We start from the raw sequence: 17,223 nt of genomic DNA, 5'->3' as shown, positions 1-17,223 counted from the left end.
CAACGAAGCGGTTAAAAGAATCTTCTCAATTGGCGAATGTCCTCTTCGGTTTAGGTCCCCCGTGGTCTCGCTGGAGTCGGCATTGAGTAAAGAATCTTTCTACACTATGCTAGTTCCAAATGCTTGGAGCTAATCAAGTTTCAATAAGAAGTGCGATTGTTGTGTATAAGTAGTGTCCCTCGAGTCAGGTTCCAAACTCAACGATTTAGAAAGGGCATCGACCTTCCAATTTTGAGGTTTAAAATTGATATTGAAGTCATAACGAGAAATTTCAACTATCGGAGCTATCTCCAATTCAAATTTTTAGCGGGGGTAAGGTAGATCGGATTCTCATGGTAAGTCACCACTTGAACATGGTGTTGTACTTCACCCAAGTAGGGTTGCCAGTCATTAAAGGTAGAGATGATAGGGTTGAGTTTCTTTGTGATAGAACAAGTAGTTGATTTTTGGGGCAGTGAACTTTCTTCATAATTTTAGATCACCAATTTCACACTAAAATTGAATTTCTCACTTTGTTTTTTTAGTGGATATATCTAATATCCAATAATTCTACAGGAAATAATTCTACTTTGTATTGACTTAATTTTCATCTTATCTTGCTTCTCTTGATATGTTTTGTTTCTAAAACAAATGTTAGGGGTTCAAAATCCTTTGTCATGCTTATCTCTTAGTCCAAAACCTCGATGGTTCCACCCACATATGCATAGACTCGGCGCGCTTTTGCATGACGGTGGAGGTGACATAGTTTTTTCATGCCAAGTTTTTGATTTTTTGGTTGCATGAGCAGAGTCCCACCCAAGATGGCTTGTCAACCGGAGGACAGGGTCACGAACTCCATCTTGCGGGCATGGTGTCACGTACAACATCATTTGGTCAAGCACACCCCGGAGACACTAATCGAGTGGTCTAGACAACCATTATTTTGGAACCCTCAAGTGCGAACAAATGACGACATGATGTTAGGACAGCTTAAGGGCCTAGCATGGGGAAAGTTGGCGCAGTCAGGGCTCCACTCTATAGATGATTGGAGACGCATTGTGGCTTCAGGAGGAGCCCAAGAGGCTCTGTTCCCTCTCCTCAACGGAGCCATAAAAATGTGGAGATTGATAGATGAGGCAGTTGATAGGGTTCCGATGGGGGAGGTGAGAGAAGATGCATGGTTCGGTCTCTTTGATGAGGCTGGAATGGTTAAGTTTTTTTTTTTTTTTTTTCCAAACAAGATATCCTCCCATTAGTTTTAAAAAGTGTATCTGCTACAAAATACAACCAATAGGTCAGCGTTGCTGCTTCTAGCAACACTGTTGTTACAAAAAACTTCAAAAGCTTCCTTTAGAGCCTTGTGAAAAAGGGAATGATGTACAAAGCATTACTCACCTATTGCAGATATTTATTCTGCAATTCAAACACATTCCGTACAAATGTTTGGTCTAATCCTGAATGCATGGCATCCTGAATGCTTCTTTTCCAATAGCTGTTTTGGAGGTAAATTGACCTCCACACTGTTGCTTCAGCTTTGCTTCATGATCATCATTTGCACTCTTGTCAAATAGAGGCTAGAATGGTTAAGTTGTTGAAGGGCGTGAGTGGATTAGGAAGAGATACAATTTTTGGGGAAAGTCAAAGGAGGGGCTCTTAGCCCCCAATCCGAGTGGTGGCGCAGGTTGATAACATTTGGAAGACAGACCCAGATGTTGCTAAGGTGGAACCCCATTGGAAGTTATGGGTATATGGTTGTCGTCCCCTCGTCGAACTAGAATAGGACCCAGGGAATTTGAGGTGGAAACATGATGGCAGATTCCGCCATTTCTTCGAGTACAACACTAAATTGGGCCGGACTTTACAAATGCAACTAGACGGCCCCTTAAGCAATGGTTGGCGAACATTGGGCATCCCAGATGAGGTGCTCATTACCTTTTGGAAGGGTCTCTAGCGTCTCCACGTGCCTAAAAAGATCAAGCTCTTTTGGTGGCAGATCGGTCATAATGTGGTTCCCGTTGGCGAATGGCTAGGTAAACGTGGCGGCCCGTTAGGTTGCCCACTTCTCTCTTCACCTATTGAGACTCTGAGACATTGTCTGTGGGATTTCCCTCAAGCTCAAAAGGTATGGGATAGAGTGACTCGCCTCCTTGCGGCATGTGATGCGGAAGGAACAACATCGTGGAGTGTTGCCGCATGGATTGATCACTCCGTTGATAGGTGGACGGACGCCTTCAATGCAAATAGTTGGTGCTACATATGCACGAGAGGCAAAATCGTCAAGATTCATTTTGAGAGAGGCTTGCAGTCTGCATCCCCTAGGTTCCTGGGAATTTGGATGCTAATCGCAAGCGTCACCCTGTGGTATGTATGGAAAGCGCGTTGCCTAAAGGTCTTCCAAGATTTGGTACGGCCCCTAAAGGAAGTGATCATGGACATATGGTTTGCGCTTATCAGTTGTCTACGAGGGCAATTGGACGAGGTTTGCAGCCATTCCAATGACGTGGTCACTGCCCGTTTGTGCTTTTGGCAGAAATGGCAGAACACGCCTATGGTGACACAAGGAGGAAGTGGCCCGAGGTGGAACTACCAGCCCCCACGCTAGCTATTTCTGACTCAGATGCCACCCTCCCTTCATCGTAGGCCCCATGAGTTGGCTCATACTAGCCAACACTGAAGGGCGTCGTTTTTAGCTATAGGTATCTACTTACCTTAAGTAGTCAGTCTGAAAGGCTATGTAAGTAGTCTCATTTTCTTGAACTTGATCGGAGGGAGATTCCCGATTTGTGTATAAGCCTCCTTGTACAGTCTCTTGTAATAATCATTCCTAACTAATGGAAAAGTAGCTTCATTTTGGGAAAAAAAAACGTTGATGTGAGCTTCATCGTGAAGGTTGAGCAGTATTTAAGCAAGAGAGATATATTATAGTCAAATACCAATGGTAAAAAAATTATGAAAATACTGGGTTAAAGGGTTTAACCATACCAACCATCCCCAAGCAAACAACTTAGAGAAATACAAAACCCAAATTGGCACCCCATAACACCAAATATGGTCATTATATTATACCTTAGAGTGAATACAAACCCATATTCATGAAACTATAAAATTATGAGTGAATGCCAGGGGTTTAGAGCTTTTGCCATATCTTGAAGAAAGTCCCATAGTTGTGCATTCTCCTATTGTAGTTCTTGGAGGGTGGCCATGACAAGGATATTTCGGTTGAGTAGGCATGTTTGGTTTAGAGATCAAAGATGATATTATCACCCATAACTTTCCATTAATGTTCTTTTCTATTAATTTTCAAAATTTGGGCTAGAGTAGTCAAAGGTCATAGGTTCAAACCCTAGAAAGACCATAACAAATTGGCATATATAATTTGTGATGATGGAGGGATGACTATATATTGGAGGATTGGTAGAAGAGCCAAGGCCATGTTGTTTTGGTCTAACTTACAAAGTCATCATTCTAGGACACTTAAATATGAGTAGGCTTTGCCTTACACCATCTAGGTATACACTGTGTAAAAAGGCAAAGCAAGACAAGAATCGCATGATGCAAAGATCAAGATTGTGCAAGTTGAGAAAGTTTTTACATATCCTAAGATAATATTAAATCATGTGTAAGAACACGAGTTCAACTGCAAGTAGGTATATGACATTATTATAAGGATTAGAATCGGTGAGCAAATGTATTTCGACATGGCCTCTTTGTCTTATATTTGAGATTCCCAATGTCAATCATGTCACCAATTCGGCCTGAGGATGTTAAATGTTCTCTTTGATAGGATGACATAACGTACGTATTGTCAATTGCCTTGTGCCAGATATATTGGTATACAAAATATCCTCTCATTCTTTATAAATCACAATAAGTGGTCGTTGATGAATTCTCCAACATATATTATTGTTTGCTTTTATTAAATATATGTGCTACTTTGATATGTGTTATTATATCGTTGTTAAATGTATAACAGATCAATGTTGCTCAATTTTAGTAGAAAAAGACCCTAATGGGCTCCTTATGTAATGTTTGCAATCATCACATATATCAAGTTCTAAATTTTTAATATTGGCATTGCGTTGAACTTTCGCCCAATTTATGATGATTGACAAAATATATTCGATGAATACACTAACCTTAATGTGCCAATGGATATATTATAATTTATAAGCATATACTAAAAGAGTCTCAACAATACAAAGGAGATTGTTGTTGAAATGGCAAGTCCAAGGAAGACATACAAACCAATGTCCCAAATATGACAAAAGCACCCTCACATGTCAAATCTAAAGTTGTAATGGAACATATTATCCTACATGTGAATTTGGGATCTTTCGTTTTATCAAGGCTAAATGTTAGTATACCAAATTTTATCAATGTTTATTAAGAAAACAATGTGTCATATCGTTTCTTGGTTTCCACTTAATTTCAAAGAGGTCAACATATGCACAACGCATGTTGTCAAGGTGAAAGAGTGTGACGACCACTAAATAATGAACCAACATTTGAGTTGGCGTACACCATGCAATAATTCTTTAGCAAATAGTTTATTGTATTATTAGATTAATCAATCAAATAATATCCACCTTTCGGAATGTTTTTTGTATATGTAACAAGCGATGTATGTTTTTTCTATCCAATATTGCATGTTTGGTTGTAAGACAATGTAGGGGCGGTGCTCACACAAGCAATGCCCCTGTTTTCTAAAACAATCATTCTATGGACTTTTGCATATATTTTATTTTAATCTTTTATTTACTTACAAGTCTTCTATGATATCATAGCTATCAATTATTAATCAACATACTAATATTTTATATGTATATTCATGTGAAGTTTTTGGATGAGTTTGAAGCAAATGTTTTCTCCTCACTTCCCATATCATTTGAGAGATGTTTAAATGAAACATTTGAAGAAATTGTTTGTGAAATTCTAAAGTTCATCCCTTTGTTCAGTCATCCCTTTGCAAAATCTATATAAAATTTTACTACGGTTGGAGATTCACTGGCGAATTCATCATAAATAGCCTTCCCATGTTGTGAACTAGCAAAGTTGGTGCCTCATTTAACTAACCTCACATCTGACATAATGTGAGGCTAATTAAATGCAACTTCCAGAGGATAGTTTGTGAACGGAATATTTATCAAAGGCTCATAAATTCAATGTATGATGTTTTTTCTTAAATGATCGATTACATTAGGATGGTATGCTACTCATTACTAACAAACCAACTAGCGCCAAGTGTTCCAATACACAAGCACCAAAAGCATTGGGGTGACACGACACTTATATTACAATTTACAGCGATGATATGGACACATAAAAAACATGTGAATCTAAGGAAAATTCTCACAATCAATAAATGCATGTAGCCAACTATTCTTTATTATGTTGAATGGATATTTAGCAGTGACTGACCCAAGCCATATCTTTCGAATGTTTGTGAAAAATATGCTTGATTATGTATATAATCACCCTACATATATGCTTCCTCAAACTCGGAGGTGTCTAGAAGTTGTTTTTTAGTTTTTTTTGTAATCGATACAAGCCCTACTTTTTAATTAGAAACTAATCTCCTAATTCATTATCCACTCAAATATATGTTTTACTTCTACATTTCAAATGAGCATTCCTACATTTTTAGTTTAGTTTTAGGAGTTTAAGGTTTTATCTTGTTGAGAATATAACTATGAAGTACCATGATATATTTCCAAAATGTATGCCTCTGCACAAATTCCAATGTAATGGACAAATGCCTATCTTTCCCATGATATATATTGATAAGCTTTACTTTATCTTCAGAAATTGGTATTTAAAATCTTCAACCTTGAGTTAAAGGTGTCAATACAATTGTACATCCTAACAATTATGGACCCCTCTTAGAGTTGTTCACCACATATAAATTTCGATAACGTGTCTTTTAGATCTTAGTTGACTTGTCTTCTAAAGTAGTTTAAACAATATGCTAACACTCTTTATTATTGGTTTTTGATGGCAACGTGCGATCGTTCTTCTAATTGTGTGTTAGACCAGTGTATCATCGTGGAAGATCCACCAAGGTGTTCCTCAAACATAGTTGTTGAAACTTGTTGTCATTTTGTTTTTTTCTAACTCATCCTTTTGAAATTCCTATGGATAAACAATTCAAAGACTAGAGGTTCAAACACTTATGGGAGTCTTGATATATAAGTGACAACATCAACCACACAAACTCTTGTATAGGCCTCTAACAAGTCCACGATTGCTTGTGTTTTTCTAAAGACTTCACTTTTATTCTTATGCTACAAGTGAACACCTTTGCACAAACATAGGACATATCATGAGAGTGTCCTAAACCCCCTAAAATAAAAGCTAGTTATTTATTTATGCATAAATTTGTTTTAGTTAAATGCATAATGGCTCCATATAGGTGGATACAAAATGACCAACGGGACCTTAAATGTTTGTAGATGTCAAGAGATTCAATTCTATCGATGATGTTGATGGTGAGGTTCAGAACTTCTATTTGGTAGCCTTTTCAAGTAGATACACCAAACTGGATGCAATGTCTCCTCTTTGGGGTCAACTCCATGACTCATATATTTCTGGATAGATAAAAATTGACTACAAAGTATTAACTTTGTGATGTCCCAATGTGAAGAAGGTTCGATTTAGATTTTCTTAGGTAATAAAGAAATGTGAAATAGGTTGAAAGCACGAGTGATAGGGAAGGGGTGAAGAAGAGGGATTTAGGGGAGAAAAAAGTTTGTTCATCTCCCTGCCTGTGTTGTTTCTCTTTCCTTTATCCTGAATTTGACATCACTATGCCACCATTTGGTACCATTCATGATAGAGTTACAACAAAAAATGCATGCAATTCCAAGGCACCTCAAAAGGAGGAGATAGGCACAATAAAACATTCCCTTTTTCATTCATTAAAATTCTTGGGCATATGTAACATAATCGAATTGTCCACCCACAACTCTTGAAGTTGAAGGCCAATTACATTTCGTGTTTATGTTATATATTGCAAATCCGTAGGCATAACAAAATTTTACTCATCTTTGGGAAGTGTCTCGTTACTTAGTTTGGAATCCCATGGTTACGAGAAGTAAAGCAAGTACTCAAAATCCTTGAATATGGACACGTTGTGAATTTATGAACTTGTCCCGATAATTAAGATTGATGTAAAGTGTCATTATACTCTTCACAATTGAGGGAGAAAAATGAGGAATGGTCTCAAGGTACACATATCATGATGGTGTGAATTGTACACGTACATCCTAAGAGTTTGAGATGATGTTTTTGTACTCGCGAGGGATCGTTCATCTGATAAGAATGCAAGACTTCATAGGAAACAACAACGTGTGTTGTTAAGAGATCCCAACTATCACGTGGACATAAAATTCAAATCCGATTTCCATTTTCTCACGAGACAAGCCATACCATAGGTATACGTCATGACCTTAAAGAAACCTAGGTGTTCATAAATGGGTTACTAGCCTCGATCGTTGTTGGTGGTCTCGGGGGAAAGGCTCTCCACTCCCCTCTTCATAAACATCGACTAGGAATCAACAATGGTTCAGTTTTGGCTTAACCAGGTTGGCCTTGTCCGAACCAAACTAGTTAAGCTTTCACTGATTTAGGAACTGCTTTGGACAAACCGTTTAGCCTTAAACTGGTTTAGACATATCTGGTTCGGGTCGGCTTGAGCTTTGCCAAACCGAGCTCAAACCGATTTACAAAGCTCAAGCCCGAACTGAGCCGAACGGAACTGCCAAACCGTTTAGAAATGGTTGTAACGGCTCGAATTAGGCTAGGCGAACACGGGAAGGTATCGAATGGACAAGCAAGGATTAATCCTTCATAGTTTTTTCTCGATATGTGTCCGTTTCCACCAGGGACCAATCGAATGGTTCTCCATGAGCCCACGTGGCATCCACGTGTCCTCCACGTCATCGCCACCTCCCCCTTTTTGGCCTTTCACCATGTCTAAAAGGGAAGTCGGCCTGACCGGCAGTGCCGGTAAAAGGCAGGCTGAGCTGCCGGCTATAGCCGGTCATTCTCGGGCACAATAGACACTGCTCATCCTGCCCCTAATCTGTTCTACGGAACTCTGCCTTCTCCTAAGAAACCCTAAATTCTATGGAGATAAACCCTAATTCCCTCTTTTTCTCTGCAGCCCTCTCTGAACCCCCTTTTTCTGTCACTAACCTGAGAAACCGCTTCTAATTCCTCCCTCTGAAACCATAATTCTCTGTTCCGAAACTCGAATTCCCCTCCCCTGTTTTTGCCTTGTTAAATTCACTTGGACGATGAAATACATGCCTAGTGGCTCATTAATTTCGCTAACTTGAGCTCAGATTTTTTGAGCCGGCTTAGCTCGTGCGCAAATTCTCTGCCTCTTGTTTACCTGTTTAGGTTTTTTCTTATCCAGAAGATTGGGAGGTTGTAGAGATTTTTTTACTCAGATTAAGTGTAAAATTGGGTCAATTCTCATGATATGATACAGAAAAAGATTTTCATGCATTAGGATTTTTGGCTGAAGAATAAGAGGTTCGTTCATGAAGATCCAGCTGTTTTCGGAGTGAATTCACAGCTGAAAAAGAAGAAGAACGTCGAGGAAAGAAATGGGAAACTGTCGTTGGCCTTCTGAATGAGCCAAGAAATAAAATCCTAAATAAAGCATCTCCTTTTTAGGTTTTGTTGTTCTGATCCATAGTTTTGCTGAATGAATTCATAGCTGAAGAAGAGAAGGGAAACAGAGAAAAAAAGGAAAGCAATGGGTAATTGTTGCGGGACTACCGAATCAGCAAAGAAAGCAAACCCTAAAGACCCAAAGAACCCTAAATCAACAACAGCCTTAAGTGTTTCCACACCACGGGTAAGTGTGCTAAAGAATCTTCCTGGAGGGGTCACAGTAAACCATGGTGAAGAGATTCGAGACAAATATACAATTGGGGATGAGCTCGGCCGAGGAGAATTCGGTATCACATACCTATGTACAGATCGCGAATCAAACGAGGTTTTGGCATGCAAATCGATCTCGAAAAGGAAACTTCGGACCCCAATTGATATCGATGATGTTCGGAGAGAAGTTGTGATCATGCATCATTTGCCACCACACCCTAATATTGTGGGTCTTAGATATGTGTATGAAGATGAGAATGCGGTTCACCTTGTAATGGAGCTTTGTGAAGGAGGAGAGCTTTTCGATCGGATCGTTGCTCGTGGACACTATAATGAACGTGCCGCTGCCAATGTCACCCGGACCATTGTCGAAGTTGTTCAGGTAGTTTGATTATGAATTGAGGTTTTCACATGTCTTTTTTTTTCTTTTTCACAGTATCCGGACGTTGGGTTAGGATCCATAATCATTTTTCCATTTTATTGACTTTCCCAGACATTCTGGATTAGCATCTAACATTGTTTTCTTACTGTACATTGATTCATTGACATTGTGAGTTGAGGTTTTCACATGTGGTTTTGTTATTTTTGACAGTATCTGAACTTTGCGTTAGAATTCCACTATATGGACTTCCCCAGACATTCTGGATTAGAATCTAACATTGTTTTCTCACTTTACATTGATTCACTGACATTGTGGATTAGGGCGTAACAACGTTTTTTGCCCCTGGAAACTGTGGATTGAACTTTAAGATCGATCATTTATTTTTCCTCTTTACTTTTGTCCCCAGACATTGCAGATTAGGATCTAACATTGTGAGCTTTTGTAGGTAATCTAGACCAGGTCATAAATGAGGGGAAGTGGACACTTCCATTGCATCTAGCTATGCCATTTTTCTTTTCTAGTTTGTTTATCCTTGATTTAATTTTTCCCTATCATGGTTATGTATTGCTGGTTCTGATCTTGGTCATCTGAAAATAATTGAGAAGGATTTATGGGCGTTCTGAGTGTAAATTCGTGATTTAGATATATGAACTGATGTTTGAATGTCATCTTTATTAATTTTTTGATTTACTCATGGCCAATTAGGCTAACTAACCACGAGGCAGAGTGATCTCTTTGGCACATGGCAAAATATCTAAAATTCTTGTGAATTTGTGTTTGAGAAGAATATGGCATCGATGACTACTAATGCATTCATAAAGTCTGATATCTGATATCTACTTCATAGGCTTGCCACAAAAATGGAGTGATTCACAGAGATCTGAAGCCAGAGAACTTTTTGTTTGCTAACAAGCGGGAGAATTCACCATTGAAGGCCATTGATTTTGGTCTATCTGTCTTTTTCAAACCAGGTACAGACCAATTTCAAGAAAAAGATGAGCTCCTTGTAGTCTGTGCAATATAAAAATCTCATAGGTACAATCATGTTATTAGTTTGAAACTTTTCTTTTAAATTTCATTGCATTGTGTAGGAGAGACATTTTCAGAGATTGTAGGGAGTCCCTATTACATGGCTCCAGAGGTTCTGAAGCGAATGTACGGGCCAGAAATAGATGTATGGAGTGCAGGTGTAATTCTGTATATCTTGTTATGTGGAGTGCCTCCATTTTGGGCAGGTGATCATTACAAGTAACCTACCTTAATAGCCGGTTCTGTACTATAATTTGGTACTATGAATCAACCTTTTGATTAATGTGGATATAATCCCATTCCAATGTAACCTAAACTTTTGATGAATGTGGATACATCATGGTGATTTTACAGAGACTGAACAAGGGGTTGCACAAGCTATTCTTCGAGGCGTTATTGATTTTAAAAGAGATCCATGGCCAATAGTTTCGGATAAAGCAAAGTCGCTCGTGCGACAAATGCTTGAACCAGATCCAAGGAGGAGGTTGACAGCCCAACAAGTTCTTGGTATTGTGTTGGAATTTCTTAATTTTGATCATAATTTCTTTATTTCAATTTGTCGAGTTTTTCTGCGACTACTTCACTGGAGGAGAATGAATAGAATGGAAGTAAAATGTCCAAGAGGCTTGTAGTTGGCATTTATATATATCCATAAACCCTAGGCCATCTATCCAAACTATAAGCAACATACATCCAATGTTTTATATGATGTTTGACGCCTACTTTTTTCAAAATGACAGATCATCCTTGGTTACAAAATGCCAAGCATGCCCCTGAAGTGCCACTTGGTGATGCTGTGCGTGTGAGGCTGAAACAGTTCTCGGCAATGAATAAACTGAAGAAAAAAGCTTTGCATGTAATCTTCATTACAATGAATTACATACACACATGCATGCGTGCATGATCCATAGTATGAAGCATATGTACAATTCGTGCATTCGCATTCGCGAACATTCTTATCATTCGTGTAAGAAAAACACCCTCGAAGTATGGTAAATACCATACTTTTGCAATTGTTATTTATTATAAGGTTTTTTTTTTTGGGTAAGAAAGTTAACGTAAATTAAGGTAAAAAGTGTAAAAAAAAACAACACAAGAATGTTTTCATAATATACGCATTCGAAACAACAGAAGACGAATGTTTGGGCTAACGAACACGAATATTACGTACTATGTGTGCATCCATATATCCATGCATACATGCATATGTGACATCCATATATCCATGCATGCCTGCATACATACTCCTTTACTGTCTCTTTAATTGGAAATGGTCTTTTTGTTTTTAAGAGTTTTGCTATGTATTTTCAGGTTATTGCTGAACTTCTATCTGGTGAAGAAGTGGACGGGCTTAAGAATATGTTTAGTGTGATGGATACAAATAATAATGGAGTCATAAGCTTTGAAGAGTTCAAGACAGGTCTTCACAAACTTGGATCTCAGCTTGGCGAAAATGAAATTCAGCAACTGTTGGATGCTGTGAGTAATTATTTGATTAATTCCTCTTTCACCTTTATAGATACATGTGTCCTGCATTATTCTTAAGCATTATTCTTGATTAGATAATTGAGATGGGAACGTAGTGTTTTTTGTTTATAACCATGGGACTAGCATGCACGTACGTCCATGGTATTTGCATGGCTCTTTTTTGTTTCTTATGACATGTTTTTCCATCTTGTATGTGTGCGTGCGCGCGTGTATATTTAAATGTATATGCATCTCCAATTCTCTAGAATCTTGCGATTTATCAGTTTTAATTGGTTACTAGGATAGTGGTTGATCTGATGTTTTTATCTTGTCTTGTAATGTATGTACTTCAGGCAGGTGTTGGTAAAGATGGCACTCTAGATTATGCCAAATTTGCGGCCTTGACTATACACCTTCAGAGGATGGATAATGATGAACATTTACAAAAAGCCTTTTCGCATTTTGATCTGGATGGGAATGGATTCATTGATTATAATGAGTTGAAGGAAGCCTTAAGTGATGAATTATCCCCAGAAGACACTGAATTGATAAATGACATAATGAATGAAGTGGACACTGATAAGGTATATATGCGTTTTATTCCTTTCTTAAAGGTGCCCTATGAATATGAATACATACATATACGTATACACATGCATATATATACATATGCCACATATACATAGATGTATACTTTTACATGTCTATACACATATACACACACATATATACATGAATGCAGCTGAGAAACCTCAAGAAGAGGTGAAAGAAAAAGAATCAATTCAACATAGGAACCTACAAATATCATATTCTTGATAAACTAAAAACATTCAATGGAAAGAGCATAGAGACGCTCTGGAATATCATGGGAAATATAGCAGAATGCAGGGACAATCACAATGATTTCCTGAAGGTAATATATAGATCAGACGTGGGTTGGCAATTGTAGACTTGTTGCATGAAATACAGATGCACATGAGCACATGCATGTCTACATACATGCAAAATTAATGCAGATGTACAATAGACACACAGATGTACATACACATACACATAGGTACAAGTAAAACACACACACACACACACACACACACCCCTACATACCTACCTACCTAGTGGGATAACAACATACATAAATAATATGTATGTAGTTTACTGAATTCAGAAGCTTTAATATTTTGCAGGATGGAAAAATTAGTTACGAAGAATTTGCGAGCATGATGCGCACAGGCACTGATTGGAGAAAAGCATCTCGGCATTATTCTCGAGGAAGGTTTACTAGTTTGAGCATTAAGCTAATGAAGGATGGCTCTCTTCAAATGCAAGAAAGTGAGGAGAAAAAGGAAGCCTGATTCAAATTTTATTCTGCCAATTTACAATGTATATACCTTTGGAAAAATGGTGGTAAATCTTAACATAGTTATCATAACAGAAAGGTAAGATCTTGTGAAATTGTTATCTGGATGTCACATTTGCATCTAGACCTTATTTCAGATGATATCGTGTAGAAGCATTCCTTTTATACTTGATTCCTTCCATCTTTATTGATTTAACTCTGGCATTTGTAATTCATAAATTATTAGTAGATTCCCAGAATTTTTTGTTGATTTGTGTGATATTTTTCCTTTTTCGTGGCATCTTACATATGCCCATCTTGCAAAGTGAAATGGGAAATCTGGCTTCATTTGAGTTAATTTTATTCAGTTGCGTAGACATACATATAAATATGCTCACAATATGCTGATGTTTGATATTTGAAAGATGACATATTAGCAAGATAGAGAGAGCCCAGAATCTGGATATTGTTCGGCTGGTAAGGTTGTCCAACTGAGATACTGCAGCATTTCTGAGAAATGAAGTTTTATCGGTCTATAATTTGAGACAAAAGATCAAGTCATCTCCATATCACAGGGAGGTAATTAGGGAACTTCAACAATTTGTTGTAGTTTTAAATATTAAAAACAAGTGAATGGATGGTTGTGTCAGCTATAAGTTTTTCGATGAAGCGCAACAATAACTACGTGGTTGAGAGGCCTGATATTGTCAGTGTCCCTTGCAAGACCTTGTCGAAGTGCTGGTTTCAAGAGTTTGGTTCTGTGATGAAGTTGAGATTGGAAGTGAATATCAGGCTAGATGAAGTGAAGATGTCCAGACTACAGAAACCCCCCATTTCCCTATAAACACTATCAAGGATGGTGATGAGGATGTGCTGAAAGTGCATGAATTATTAAGCACCTTGCTTGTTTGCATATCCATCATGGCTGTGGTGCAGGGCAAGGTCATTGCCATTGTATTGACACCCACAGATATTGACTAGAACATTTAAGGCCTATGGACATTTTAAAACCAAGATTAGGGTCAGGGTATTTGAGATGCATTGATCCTTGATTCTCAAATGCATCATCACAGCCATGGTCAAGTCCAAGGCCATCACTTGATCTTGAGAAGGCCACCAAATAGTATCCATCATGATTCATGGCTATGCCCATCATCAAGGTCAAGGTTACCATGATAGTCATGGTACTCACATAAAATGAACTTGAGAATACCACCAAGAAATTTGGTTGTGATTCAAGTGATTATCGATGATATGACTTGTTATTGAACTCAACATTGGTGGTCATGTTCATGATATTAGCATAAAATAAACTTGATTATTCCACCAATAAACTCATAAATCTTTCAAGTAATATACATCATGGCCATGGCTATGGTCATGGTCAAGGTGAAGGTCATGGACATGGATATGGTGTTGATGTCAACTCAGCTCAACAAGACAAGAAAATCATGAATCTTTCAACTCATATCCATCTTGGTCATGGTCTTGCCCATGGCCAGGATGAAAGTAAGGTGAAGGCGAAGCTCATGATTGCGACTTGTGAGATTAACCAAAGTTGAACAAGATCAGAAAGTCAAAAGATTATTGATCCATCATGACCATGGTCAAGGTCTCATTCGTGTTGAAATAAAAATGAACTTCATAAGACAAGAAATTGATCACTCACATCCATCATAGCCAGACTTAAGGTCAAGGATATCTTTAATGATCATGTTTACGAGGTTGACATCAACTAAGACATGGTAAACGCTTCTTTTCCCAAACGCTTCTAGGAAGCCACAAACACATCGCCTATTAAACTTCACATAGAAAAATATGTAATGTAATTATCTTGTAATAAATCAAAGGTTGGTATCCCTCAAATGTTGTATGCTCAAAATGTGAGCATAGTTAGGTTATTAGAAGATGGGTTGTGCTCTTGTTAATTGCTAAACGTTTTTGGAAATTGTTATATTTTCTTAGGATGGAGTGGATGACATGTTTACATTCTCTTACGTGTTGCACTTGACTCAATCCACTACGCACAATCTCATAGGCATACTCACATTACACTCTTCATGTAAGTCATGGTTATGTGTCCAACAACATCTTGTTATCCCCACACCTTCTAGGTTACCACATTTGTTTGTTCTCGTAGAATGCAACTAGAATTCCATGTTCATAGTAGCAATGTAGGTGGCCTCAATTTTGATTGGTCTAATCCTCTGCTCACTTTTGTGGCAACTCCTTGACATGTTGTCAATGGAGATATAGATCTATGGAAGAAATCAATAATGCGCAATTGTTGTTGCACCCCACTTGCTAATATAAAGGGGTTGATTCTCTATGCATTTAAATCTTGAGCAAGATTCGGTGAATGGATGTTGTTATAGTGGGGAAAGGGAGAAAACTTGGGTGATAACAAAACTATGTTTTGGTCAAACATACTTCATGGTGTAGTGCCCATGGGCCATGCTCTCTTCATTGAAAGGTACTAATTGGTAAAAAGTAAGAGCCAATTCAAGGGTGGAAAATCAATGTGGCCTCTACGAGGCTAGAGATGACAATTGAAAGTTGTTTGGTGGTTAGATAGGTGCTTCTAGCATTATTAGAGATGGGGACTTGGTCGACACGTCACACATAAGAGCATGTGGGAGGTCAGTTGTCAGTGGTGGATATAGATTCTTTTTTTTCTATGAACATCCATTATGCTATTATGTTACAATAAAAGCACTTCATCATGGTCGCCAAGTGTAATGGACAACGCCCATTATGTGGAGTGTTTTGCGATTGATTGTACTTTCTGCAAGGGTGTCGTGAGAGTCAATTCAGAATCAACATCAAGTTGCCCATCCTGATGGTGCTTGGCATGTAGGTTAGTTGATTTGGTCTTAAGTGCAACTTACTTCAAGGAAAGGTGGTGTGACACTTGAGAAGATGGCCCATAATAACATGTGCTTAAATAGCACTTAATCAATTAATACTAGACGATAGAGAGAATACTAGGGATATGATTTGCCAAATGCAAAACCTTAATGTCACATTCTCTCTTTCTTTTTCCTTTCTCATTGATTGTGGATGTTAAAAATTGTATTCCTATCTATATCTATCTATCTCTCTCTTAAATGGTGTTTATATAAGTGGGGGTGATGGAGGAGAGATATTTGCATCAATCACATGTTGTGACTTTCATTACCCTTACACTCTTGAATGAGCCTTACATTAATGTCAAAATTCATAATCTCAAATTTGTCCCTTTGTTTTCCTTTTTTTGCATATTTATCATGTAGTTTTACTTATCTACATCTTTGATATATGTATCAACAAACCCCTAGATGGCCAACAATATAATGACACACCTATGAATGACAATATTATAATGCGTCTCAAGTGTGCACAATGATTCGTTCCTTACAAATGGATAGAAAGTTGCCATATCATTCATAGATACTCCTAATGTTGTCTACTTATTTGGGTGACTGCTACATTTACGACAATTATTGGTGTTTCGATGAGCACCCTTTTTGAAGTGATGTTGCTCTTTGGTTGGTTCAAAGCCAGTTTTTGGCAAGACAAGAAGACGGGCATTATATCAAGTCTTGACTTTGAACCAAACCCTTTTAGTCTGTCTACAAAGTTAGGTGACAGTCACATAGGGCAATTCAAATGTTTGGATCAGCAACATTTTTCAACTAATATAGTTCTTCATTATGTTGAATACAATTTTTTTATAGGATAAGCATAGAGACAAGTCTTGACTAGGAACCGAGACATCTCAGTCAAGTGACAACCACATAGGCCAATCAGGGTGTTTGGATGATCACCCTTTATGAAACCGCACCATTGTCGGGACAATATGATGCCAATTCTTGACAGGACAAACACTGATTTGGGTCTTCGAGTTCAGACACAGATCAATTGGAGTCTTCCAATTCAGACACTCAATGATTCGAGTTATCAAATTCGGACATTCATCGATTCGAGTCTTCCAATAGACACAAATCAATTCGAGCCTTCAAATTCAGACACTCAACGATTCGAGTTATCAAAATTTGGACATTCATCGATTCAAGTCTTCGAGAGTTTGGACAGAGGTCCGGAGACTCGATTGAGTTACCTGAGATTGAGCTTTGGGTCATGGGATGTCTTGGAGATTAAC

At 38.0% G+C, this 17,223-nt stretch overlaps 1 protein-coding gene across 1 annotated transcript; it reads left to right on the top strand.

The window, feature by feature from the left end:
• The first annotated feature begins 8,078 nt into the window (after positions 1–8,078).
• LOC147865794 (calcium-dependent protein kinase 13-like) lies at positions 8,079–13,353 on the top strand. The gene is made up of 8 exons (XM_087316149.1): positions 8,079–9,250; positions 10,098–10,221; positions 10,342–10,485; positions 10,634–10,786; positions 11,020–11,135; positions 11,591–11,758; positions 12,100–12,330; positions 12,931–13,353. The coding sequence occupies exons 1-8, from the start codon at positions 8,741–8,743 to the stop codon at positions 13,096–13,098; spliced, it is 1,614 nt and encodes a 537-aa protein (XP_087172275.1). The 5' UTR covers positions 8,079–8,740; the 3' UTR covers positions 13,099–13,353.
• Positions 13,354–17,223: the final 3,870 nt, after the last annotated feature.

Source organism: Azolla caroliniana, unplaced genomic scaffold (genome assembly GCF_043228905.1).
Source record: "Azolla caroliniana isolate FFs.n. ecotype wild unplaced genomic scaffold, voAzoCaro1.0.p SCAF_3, whole genome shotgun sequence".
NCBI lineage: Eukaryota > Viridiplantae > Streptophyta > Polypodiopsida > Salviniales > Salviniaceae > Azolla > Azolla caroliniana.
This window is presented reverse-complemented; position numbering and strand designations above follow the sequence as displayed.

Excerpts from the sequence above, each read along its gene's own strand:
- LOC147865794 (XM_087316149.1), top strand. The coding sequence starts at position 8,741 with ATGGGTAATTGTTGCGGGACTACCGAATCAGCAAAGAAAGCAAACCCT. Across the intron at positions 10,486-10,633 it reads AGTGCCTCCATTTTGGGCAG|AGACTGAACAAGGGGTTGCA; the intron begins GTGATCATTACA and ends GTGATTTTACAG. Across the intron at positions 11,759-12,099 it reads TTCAGCAACTGTTGGATGCT|GCAGGTGTTGGTAAAGATGG; the intron begins GTGAGTAATTAT and ends TATGTACTTCAG.